Genomic DNA, 12,105 nt, shown 5'->3' on the forward strand with positions numbered 1-12,105 from the left:
TTTTTCTTTTTCGCTTTGAGCTGCATAATCATCCTACCCATTAAAAAAAAAAAAAAAAGAGCAAACTGGAATGCCTTTCATTTTAATTGAGTATAATTTTACACAGCCTCTATAAAGCACCTACATTGTTGCATTAAATTGCTTAATTAAACATTTTAATACACCTGCCTTGTTGTGCTGTATGAATTGTGGCTGATTCAAACGTGTGTCTGCATGAAGCTCGAGAAAGAGATTCTCGGCCCTGCTAATGTTTTCTCTTTCTCTCTCTCTCTTTTGTTCCCTTTATATACAGTGACCTGGCACGAATCGGCATCACAGCGGTCACACACCAGAATAAGATTTTGAGCAGTGTCCAGGCAATGAGAACCCAAATGCAGCAGATACATGGCAGAATGGTTCCTGTCTGAGCCAGTACTGAATGAACTCAAAACTCTTGAAATTAGTTTACCTCATCCATGCACTTTAATTGAAGAACTGCACTTTTTTTACTTCGTCTTCGCCCTCTGAAATTAAAACAACAACAACAACAACAACAACAACAAAAACATATATATATATATATATCTGCAGCATTGCTTGGTGTACAGATGGCTGAAACCGTGGGGCTTACAGAAATGACCACTGTCATTCGAATTAAATCTGGAACAAATTGTTTCTCGGAAGTACTCCCATCATCATCCGTTTGTAAAATACATATACCCGTATAAATAGGACACCACCTCTGAATTTTGATGCTGTTACTTGCTGCCGGACATTGAGCTTGTCTGAGACATCCTTGATCCTCTCTCCGCTTGGAATTACAACCATAGTATTTCGTTTGTGACATAAATCACAGTCATCTTTCTTTCACTGGAATGAAGACCATGCCCAGAAACGTTTGCGAAGGACTCGGTTGTAGCTTTTAAGGCTTGGTTGGTACCGTGGGAAAAAAATCTTCAGTGCTGAGGACGGCCGATGGATTATGATGGCATGAGGGGCTGGGAAAAAAAGGAGAGTGGATTTAAAATAATGATAGTAATAATAGTAAAACCCAACACCATACCCCCTAACTGGACACATGAGGTCTGTTTCTTTGGGCATGAGGCTGTGCCATGTAAAGGCTTATTTGGAACTCTATGAACTTATCATCGCTACCTGATGTGGATGGTGGACTCTGACAATCTTGAGTAAGGAACTTTCACACTTTCCTGCTCTAAAGAAACAAACACAAATCTCCAAGGTAAGGCAAAAGAACCAGCAATGAATCTTTCTCCAAGGAAAACTTAAAAAAAAATAAAACAAACCTGATTATACTTGAAGCACTGAGCAGTAAACATTTTTTCACGTCTATCAGGTAGTTTGGGTTTTTTTTTCAAGACTTCAGTCCTCTCTTTACAATTGGGAGTAGAGACCAAAATGAATATAGCTCCTCCACTGTTCTTCCAGGAAGAAGTGAAATAAAAACTGCACACAGTGTGGTTTGAGAGGCTGGACCACTCTATCCTGTGCTTTCTCTTACACAAGGTTCCTCTTGCCCTTTGTTGCCTTTCATTCACGACATAGATATTTACTGAGCATCTTCTGGGTGCCAGATAGTAAACTGGAACATCGTCGGGTCATGTACGTGCCCCATTCATTGGAGAGTTCGCTTTAGTTGAGAAGTACTAGAGGGTCTATTCCATTAGTCTCATTGTGTGTCCTGCTCCAAACAGTATCAGCCAGGGAGGATTTACCTAGATGTCAATGGTGAAACTTGGAATTCACCTTGACCTTTTCATTATCAAAAAGCAACCTATTAAAAAACAATGCTGCTTGCCCATTACCTTTAAGATGCTTCTATTGTAATCCTGGAACTCGCTTCTTGAAACATGTAAAATAAATGACTTTGTTCATTTTTAGAAGCTGGGAGCCTAACTTTTTTGACTAGACAAATTTTAACTTTTTTAACTTTTAAACAACTTGGCTGATTTTAATGACCTTCTCTCCCTCTTGCCCCCTTGGTTTTATCCTGAAAGCTATTTTAGATAAAGCAAAGGAATGTTAAATGCGATGCTGTCAAATGATGACAGTTTAGTAAAAACCTTTTGCAACATTAGCTATAAAAGCTTTTCTGTTTAGAAGGAATGTGAAATTTGTATTTTAAACTGCTCCAACAATTTTTGTTTTGTCACCACTTTTGCTAGAGTCTAAGAGCTCTAGGTATTCATGTTAAAAGTTGATAAATGTAGGTGGTTTTCATGTTTTGTTTTTTTGTTTTATTTTGTTTGATGCTTGCGTTTAAAAAAAGTTTATAATTTCTTTTTCTTTCAGCAAAGCTGTGGAGAATTTTATTTCCAATCTCCACAGACTAATTCAAATAAGATAGCATTATGACATGACCTTATAAGTAAAAAGAGAATGTTACTTCGTGTGCATCAAATAATGAAGGGTTTTGCTTTCTTAAAGTCAACAACTGAAAACTTGAGTATTTTTCTAAACATTGAACATATTCACTGCAGAACATTTCAAAAGAGAGAGGATGTCAGTTCTGAGATATCCTAAACAAGTTAATGCTGTGTGCTACGCTGTTACTTCTCAGCAGGTATCTCTGTAAATGAAATAACCAGGCAAGGGTTGAAAGGTGGTAGAATATGAAACCTTCATTCAAGGGTTGATCTCGATCTTAGTTTTAACACACGCATGTGTTAGAGTGCAGGCCAATGGGAAAGCCAAAAACAAACAAACAAAAAAAGACTTTCCAAATGTCTAAAATAACATCCAGTAGCAGTAAGAGTGTCAACTCCATTGCTTCCGTGAAGTTAGATATTTTAGAAGAGCCATGCAAGGGCGATGGGAATCCTACAATGTTTCCTAGGGCGTGGCCCAGACACTAGCATCCGGGCAGCTATGGCTTCGAAAGCCAACTGAGATGTTAACACTGGGAAGTTCACCCATTTTCTTTTTAAATAACTCAATTTTTCCAACTGTAAATTAAAGATAACAATACGGTAATAACAATGCCTTTCATAACGCATGGCATAAGTGGATGTGAAACGCTCTTATGTAGGACGCACTGAACATCCCATAAGAGACATGTATTCTTCCTCCAAGGTTTCTCAAGTGTTATTCATCCAGCTTTCAGCTGTAAATCCAAAGGTTTTATTGCAACATGTAAAAGTGAGGCAACGTGAAGTTCAGTGATAGGGAGCCATACAGATGAAGCTTCTTTACTTTATATGGATTTATGAGGATGTGGGAGTAATGTGTATCTGTACAAACAGTGGTAAACCTATCAAAATACTCCTATATTATTTAGCCTTGAAATTCATGAAATAGTTTTTTTATAATTGGAAAGAGTGAAATGTGCTAGTAAGACACCATTGCAATGAAAGGACACTTTGATGTCTTCATGACTGGCTCAAAGGAACAATGCTTTGTTTATTTAATCATGATGAAAGTCACATTTTTTACTGATGAGCCCACATAGACCACATGCTTTGTCTGGTCTGTGTTCCAGTAATTCCCCATGATAAAGGAGTTGCCTGAATTCAAAGGAGAAAAGAAGGTTTATTTTTCTTCACTCTTATTCTGATATCTTCACATTCCCACACTTCTCACTTCAAATATCTGATCCTTTTGACCTTCCTGCTGAGTCCCCAAGAAACCCACTTAATATTACAAATATATTTATATAATACATATTTGTATGCAGGCATTGGAAAGAAGGGGTTTGGCAGACTGAAAGGGGACAAATGTGTTTTTGAGACTACTCTTTCTCCTCTAAGAATGGAATTCTAGTAGCAAAAGAAAATCACCTTCAAAAAGTTTGCATATCCATGTGTTGGTTGTACTCCATCGGAGTGTCAAAGTCATATTCATTTCCTTTTCTTTTGTCTAAATACACATCTGCCTGATGAATCCCTGCACATTCAGGTTTCCAAAACTACGTTTGATACACTTAATGATTTCCAGAGAAGAAACAGTTGGAAAAATAGATCTGATCCCTTTTCTTTCATTTTTTCATAATTATCACAATGAATGGTGTTGACCAGTGGCCTCTCCAAGACCTTGGTAGTTCAGCCCTTACTCACATTTATAATTTTAAATTGCTTAAGGGGTGATTTCTATCTGGCTATTTTATAAGGAAACTTTTTATTTCTCTCCAAATAGACTAAAGTATTTTCTACAAGTTTAAATAATGGGCATCTATATCGAAGAAACTAAATTTTATTTATCTCCCTCACACAATCAATAAACATGTACACATATAAGCAAATAAATAGATGGTTTAATACAATAAGCAAAATTGTCTGTAAAGATGCACTTTGGTCTTAATCCTTGCTCTACACTTGAGGCCACCAACTGTCAAACGTGGTATGGGAGATACAGTCCAAGAAGCAGTCTCGATAGTCATCTGTCACTTCTTTTGGCTTGAGTTGATTGACAAATGAAAAGCCCTCATGATTTCATTGCATTGGACCAGCCTTGGCGGATTCTAGACTAATGTGGCATCCATGTTGGATTAGTTCTTGGTGGGTTCAGTTCCCCAAGACCAGTTTCACTGTGCCCATGGCCCCAGGTTCTCTTTCTCTGCCCATTAAAGACAGAGTGTGTTGCTCCTCTTCTAATTAGATAATCCCATTCTTTTGAAGTTACTTTCTTCTTAAGAAAAACATCTAATACTTTTAGTTTCTTAGTTTCCATTTTTTTTTTTCAATCATATTGTTGACTTTTGGTAGATTGTAATGTTTCGAGATTTGTTTCTGAAATACGCAATTTCCCTCATTGGGAAGAGGAGATGCTTGTATCTGGGCTTCTATGGTAGTATAATTTGCCTTTTACCACCTTTCACAAACTCTGAGCCCGTCTCCTCTCACACAACTGCACCATGACAAGTCAGCATTTTTATTTCAAAGAGAGGCTGCTCGCACACTGCTGTAGACTCAGACTGTGTGGGGTTCTAATCCTAGTTTTGCCACTTCAGAATTTATGACCATGAGCAGGTAGCTTAGCTTCTCTGTATGTCATCATCCTTGTAATAGGAATCCAAATAGTACTTTCTTTCCTCAGAGTAATTATAGTTAAGCTGCCGGTGCACATTATTTTTTGGTTGTTAGAGCTGTCATTTCTCAGAGGAGCAAAGTAAGAATTCATGATTACCCTCCTGAACTACTTCTTACCGAGCCCTACCAACTTCTGTAGACGTGTATTCTTTCTTGCAATATTGGTTGACAACTGGCTGGGGATGTTGGCTGATGTTTTGTCTACAGTCTTGTTCTTTTCTCCACAGGGAGTAGATTCTGCTATCTTGGCCTCACAGCCCTTCCTGTTGATTACAAAGCCCACGGAAGAAAACAGAACACACCCTCCTCGGTTCCGTCTAACTGTGTTTCTTCTGCTTCTACTACGCCAGTTCTGGAGCAAAGACACTGACAAAACAGCATCTGCACCTGAAAAGGATAAATGTGCGATTTGCAGACCCCCTTCCTTGCCCAGTGAAAGAAACAGCAAGCATTCAAGGTTCAGCATCTGTTCTCCGGTTGCACTGAGGAATGTACTGTCTCGAAGCACCAGCTCTGCAGAACCTTGTTCCTGAACTCCTCATGGCTTTATTTATATGTACTTCCATACTTCATTCTTGTATGTCACTGCTGCATTGGTGTGACAGCAAGTGACCAAAGGCTACAGGTTTTCCTATGGACACCGGGTCAGGTGCCACCACACGAAACAAAGCCAGTTCCCATGAGCTGCCTATGATATGCATTGCTGAAGTAACGTTTTACCCAGGGTGTGCCATTGCAGTGATATAAATATATTTTTTTTCCTAGACTAAATATGAGCTGACTCTCTGTTTTGATGTGTGTACATAGGTGTGAGCGTGTGTGTACACATGTGTATGTGTGTGTGCGTGTATAACCTCATGCTTAGAACTGCCTGTGACTGTTGTGGAATGCGACACGTGGAGCGTTCTGGTTTTCCGCCAGTTCTGAGATGAAGAGCCACACGAGATGGCGGGCCCGGAGGCCATGCTCCTCCCCTTGGAAAGACAACCGGAAATGTTAAAACGTCCTGTGTTTTCTAGCTGCCAAACTAACCTTAATGAGTATTTCTCCAGCTTTGGGCAGAGGCATTTTCACCTCAGTGGTGGAGTAATTTTACAATATAAACCCGTTCAAGTGATAACCCATCGTCAAAGTCACAACTTCTGATTGAACTCCTCATCTGAATCACCAGTTCCTTGACAGAGAGAGAGAAGGGGATGGAATTTGTCTGGTAACCCCAAATGGAATACAAGTAGCCTTCGTTTTCCTGCATAAATGGACTTGTTGAATGCGAACGAATATATGCAATTCATATACTTTTGGAGATGAGCGTAGACGTGTGTCAGCTTTGAGATGATGTGTCCTGGATTAATACTTTGTCTCCCAATGTCACAGAAAAATACATGCCAGTGACTCTTGAGGTTAGCATAGTTGAGATTAAATGGCCTCAAGCAATTTCAGGTTCCCAATTACATAGAAAGTTCTACAGTTAATATACAGCTAACGCCGATGGCCCTCAAAAGGGCATCAGCCCACTAGAATCTGAGGTCCACTAGAACCTGAAGGTTCTGTTTTGATATGATGTGCATACCAAACTCCAGCCAACATACTGCCGTGTTTCATAATCTGAGTGGCTGCCTTGCTTATTCTAAGCTATGGCTGCAGAAACTGTGGCCATTTATATAAGCTATAACATCAAATCAGGGAAAAATGGGAAACAAGATTCTGAACCCTATGTTGCTGAATAAGTAAAGAAAATCATCAGTAAATATTTATTGCATTCTGACAGGGTGTATGGCATTGTATTCTCATAACTATGCCAGAGTGACAAAGTTAATTCACCCCTTTTTGGGGACTTTAATATATTTTTAAAGGGATGTGCCTATGCATTGATGCCTGAAAAATATGTATAAAGAAATGATGTCGAATCTCTGAGCAGGTCACCCTTCCACAGAGGTAAGGGCAAGAGGCCAACATCACGGGCTGGGTCTAGCCCCACGAGTGAGTCTTGGCCTAGTGAGCTCAGATCTTCCATTTGGAAGCATTAAGCTGATCTCGTGCACCAAATCAAGTAGCTTCACCATGTGTCCACTGGCCTCAAATTATTTTTAACGATATTATGAATAAAATGTTCTGGTGTGTTTGAAAAAGTTATTTTAAAGAAAGGTTGTGCTCACTACACTGCTGGTGTGTGTGTTTTAAGACCTCTTGTATTCAATCTGTGAAGGATATGTGTATTAATCCATACACGCTTATAGCCTCAATATTTGTCTGAAGACATTTAAATTCTGACCAGTAAAGTTCTAGAAGCAATATTTTCACTTATTTAACATTCTCCAAACAACATCAAACATCGATACACACTGAAGAGTGCATTTATTTTTTTTATCACTCCAAGTATGTTGGAATATGCAAGGACTGTGGTTAAAATTAGAATGTATAAGGCATATTATAATTTAGTTCATACTGAAAAAGAAATTAACAGAAAATTGCTTGGTTCATACGTGTTCCAAAATTTGAATGATCTCTTAAGTTAGACATAGAGTTTCTATTTTGTTTTAATTTTGTCAAGGTATATTTCTTCCCTTCATGAAACTTAGGTACACATAACTTATGTCATTTATTTATGGTCTTTTATACCTAGTTTGTAAAATTGTAAAATAGCAAACTAAATGCAAAGAGTTTGCATTTGAAAATAATAAAGTAGTTGCCATATACAAACCTGGAATCTAGTTGCGTCTTCAATAATGTTTGCCATATATATGGTGGTTTAAAATTAATTTATTAATTGGCGGTTGTCATCTGGTTAAAACACAAAATCTTGCATTGTAATTGAATGTACTTATTTAGAAGATAAAGAGCGTTGACTTCTAAGTGGTTTTCACCCTTGAGAACAATGCGTCAGCAAATGCGACTTAGATTCTGTGAGGTCCTATATCCATCTTATTGTAATTAAGACTGAACCTTGGTTGGAATTCGGGCTCCACCTCTTACTGATCATTCAGTTTAGGGCAAGTTGCTTAACATCCCTGTTTCCATTTTGTTATTTTTGTAGAATGGTGATTACAATACCGAGAGCTTTTAGAAAGATTAAATATAACATTAGCACAGTGTCTGACATCTAGCCTGAACTCAACAAATAGTACCTATTCTCAAGAGCCTTTTTGGTGAGAAGATATTAATATCCCCAGTTCTATACCTTCTCAAACATCTTTGCTTCTGAGCCAAGTGACCAGCTAACCATCTTTACCATTGGCATTTTATCCAAGATCCTTGGATTCTTAAGATACGTTGGAACTCCAAGGGGTCCAAGGGAGGCACTAAAACATCAAGCAAATGTTAATGATTATATATATGTATATGTGTGTTTTGATGGGGAGAAAGATAACAAATTTCATTAAATTTCAAATTGGTGTGGGGTACAAAAATATTAAGGGCCACGGCTTAAGGAAGAGACACGAAACTATTTCATTAAATAAATTATCAATTAATTAAGACCCTTTTAATTGAAAATGAGATTCAAGACTTATTGTAGTGCTTTAACTGAAGCCTTGAGGAGCAGCTGGCTTCAGAGTGTGGGGGCAGGGCCTGAGTGCTACCAGCAGGGCCTCGAAATGAAAAGAATTGGGGCTATTTTGGTTTATTATTTTTACTTTAAAACACTTCTCTATATTAATATATAGAGTAATTGACAAAATATTTGCGATTTGAAAGAGACTAAGCTCGATACTTTTTCTACCACTGTTTAACAAGAGAGGAAGTCAACTGTATTATTCAGGATTCTCCAGAGACGCAGAACCAATAGGAAGTATATCTATCTCTTTTTATGGAGATACAGACATATAGATATATACAGGGAGGCTTTTTATGAGGAGTTGACTCTCAAGATTATGGAGGCTGAGAAGTCCCATGATCTCTTCCTGCCTGGAGACACAGGAAAACCAGTGCAAGTCCAAAGATATGAGAACCAACCCAGCGATGGCATAAGTTGCAGTCCCAGGGCAGGAAAATATGAGATGAGACGTCTTAGCTCAGCAGGGAGCAGTAAAAAAAAACCTTGTGGATGCAGTGGACTTCTACAGGAAGCTTTCCCTGACCTCCCGTAGGTGGACGGAACTCCACGTACTTGTGTTAGAGACTGGTTAGCTTCTCGACAGTTGTAGTTCCTCTTCCTGTGCACACAAGACATTTCCCAGCCTCCACACCATGAGGTCAGGCCCATGGAATTGGGTTTTGGCCAATGAGATAAAGGAACTACAAGGCCTTTCCAAGCCTGGCCATAAAGCCTTTGACACGATTGCCATTTTCTCTTTCCCTTATGTGGTGGCCTTGGAAGTCACATGCTGAACATGGCAGCCTCACAGAAAGGAAGGAGCTTGGATCCCTGAGTCACTGCTTTGGAAAGTTGCCAGAAGATACTCTGGATCTTTATCAGGCTGTGATGTGAGCTAGAAATAAACCTTTAGTGTGTTATAAATACTGAGAATATGGAGCCATTTATTACAGAAGCTAAAAAAAGAGAATAATTCTTCCTTCCTCCACCTGTGGTTCTATCCAGGCCTTCAACATACTGAATGATGCCCACCCACACTAGGGAGGGTAATGTGCTAACCCCACTGTTCTAGTTTGATGGTGATGCTGCAGGCCATAGTTAGCTGGCAAATATGCCAGTGCATTCTTTAAAAACACTGCTTGCCTATTCTGTTGCCAGGTGGCTTACTTTTTTTTTTTTTATTTTTCAGGCGAGGCAACCTTTGGTTGATCTCACAGATTGTAAAGACCTTGTCATCTTACCATTTTTTTTTTTTTATTTTTTTACACCTACAGCACCTGGTCTTCATAGGCAGTCTCCCATCCAGGTACTAACCAGGCCCGACCCTGCTTAGCTTCCAAGATCAGACAGGATTGGGCTTGTTCTTTAAGGTGGCTTACTTTTGACCAAGTTGTCTTGTGGATTATTTTTGTTAAGCTCTAATGAAACAAAGTATAATGTAAGTACAATATTCATCTTATGTGCTGTGTTTTGTGAGAATTAATTTCCAAAATCTACTTTTCACTAACAGTAGAATATAATCTATTTTCACTGAGATACCATCATCTGATATAGAGTGAGAGAAGAAGTAGTAATTTTCTTTAATTATCATGTATGTCTTCTAAGCATAAAAGCCGTGGACAGCACTTCTCAAATGTCATTCTTTGTTTTGATGACAGCCTGTGACAAGGAGAGGCTAGTCATTAACAAAACAAAAATGAAAGATGGGTCCAAAGACAAGAAAAACAATCTGAAGTAGAGTTAGAGGTAATAAAATGCACGGAGTTATGTGAAACCTGCCTTGGCTACTCACTATCTCTGTGACTTTGGGCAAATCACTTAACTCCCTGAAACTCATTTTATTCATTTCTAAAATGGGAGTATGGATTGCCTTTCTGAGGAGCTGCAAACACAGATGTTTACATGGGCCATTTAGGCTATGCAAATGAGCAGTACTGTCCAAATGTAACACGAGAGTGGGTAACCATTTAGATAAAACATTAGATTGATAAGATGTTAATGAGTATTAGACAGTGATGGTAGTTTGGCGACATGAGAGTTCTTTGGCCACGTAAGATTAAGAAACAATGATGCATTCCACTATCCCCTTTCAGAGACGTTTTAAAAACGCCGGTATTCTAAAGTCTCTGAAAAATCCTGTAGTGAAAGCAATTGATTTCACCTATTGAACCCAGCATTTTCCAGATATACTTGAAGAAGAAACTCTCTCGACACCTCCAAGGAATGAAAGTTCTGCAACACAATTTGGATGTCTATCCTTTGGGGTGTCAAATAAGAAAACTGAAGGAGAGAGAGGCAAACAGTCGCACCCCATGTTGCACGACTTTTCGCTCAAGTCCCCTGACTCCCAGACATAACGCACGTAGCTCCATACCCCAAAGCACATTCCAAGTACAGCAGGTCCTCAAATAACGTTTTATTCAACATTATTTTGTTATAACAATGGTGAGGGAAAAAAAAAGTTGACTTCCAACTGGTACCAATGATGTGCATGTGAGTAAATTGCATGCCTAAATTCTCCTAGTCAGAGTGAGTATGAGTGTGTGTGTGAGTAGTTCTGTGATAGAAGGGTGTCCTGTCCAGGTGAGTTTCCACCTTGCACCCTAAAGTGCCAGGATACCCCCTGGCCATCCTCTACTATGAACTGGAATAAGCCAGTTGGAAAATCATTATCTTATTTGTTTTCATTCATCTTTCTTAAATGTAAATATAGCTCACATTTATTTCGATGTTTAATATTATGTGTTTGGGTCTTTACTTAGAAGTTTGGTGATTTTTTTTTGTGACCAGAAATATACCATAGAAATTTAACTCTTATTTATATCAATTAGCCTATGGTAACATTTGTTTCATTATATGTCATTTCATTTCAAGTCACAGTTTCCAAGAACCTATCAACGATGTTAAGTGAGGACTTACTGTGCTTATCTAGTTTTGTAGCTGCTTGGAGATTTGCGTTCTCTCCATCGTGGTCTAGTGCCTTTGGTACTGGCTGAGGATAGAGCATGTAAGGTGAGAATGAGTTGGAGAGATTATGCTATCGGGGAGTATGAACATCTCTGAAGTCCTGATTTTAGAGCACTTATAGGTTTTAATCATGAAATGAAGCACGTGAGCCAAAGTTACAATCTGAGCTAAGATGTCTGAATTCTTCTAGTAAAAGTAAAGAGCGAAATGGATTTGGACAAGGGAAAAAATGTATGGTACCCTTACATCAACAACGTAATTAAGACGTGGAGCAATAATATGGGCTTCGGCCTCAGTTATTTTACCCTTTCCTTTTGGAGGAAGTGCCTTGAGCCATCGACTGCTCCCAGCTGAATGGGTAATAGATCCCTGACATATCCTGTTTCTGGCAATTGCCCTGGACATAATTCTTTGTTTACAGCACTGCTGTAGAAAACTTGATGAATACTTAGAAGAAAATAGAATTAGGACCTAAGGACCTAGTTAAAATCAACTTAGTAGAACATAGACATTGCTTTGTGTAGAGCTGGAAAATATAGCCATGAGAGAAAGTAGCTTCAGTGTACACCCGGAGAAACTATATAT

At 38.7% G+C, this 12,105-nt stretch overlaps 1 protein-coding gene across 3 annotated transcripts in view; it reads left to right on the top strand.

Moving 5' to 3' along the window:
* The window catches only part of EPHA4 (EPH receptor A4), a 133,193-nt gene extending 125,465 nt beyond the window's left edge, over positions 1–7,728 (top strand). For 2 of the 3 annotated variants that reach the window (XM_016156703.2, XM_016156704.2), the window contains exon 17: positions 293–514. In XM_016156703.2, the coding sequence (XP_016012189.1) occupies positions 293–407 (115 nt within the window). In that variant the 3' untranslated portion in view covers positions 408–514. Of the gene's footprint in view, positions 1–292; positions 1,220–5,248 lie in introns of those variants that run through there. The other variant, XR_004955544.1, reaches the window with a different exon arrangement.
* The last annotated feature ends 4,377 nt before the right edge of the window (positions 7,729–12,105 follow it).

The sequence above is a fragment of the Rousettus aegyptiacus genome, unplaced genomic scaffold, assembly GCF_014176215.1.
Source record: "Rousettus aegyptiacus isolate mRouAeg1 unplaced genomic scaffold, mRouAeg1.p scaffold_m13_p_2, whole genome shotgun sequence".
Lineage (NCBI taxonomy): Eukaryota > Metazoa > Chordata > Mammalia > Chiroptera > Pteropodidae > Rousettus > Rousettus aegyptiacus.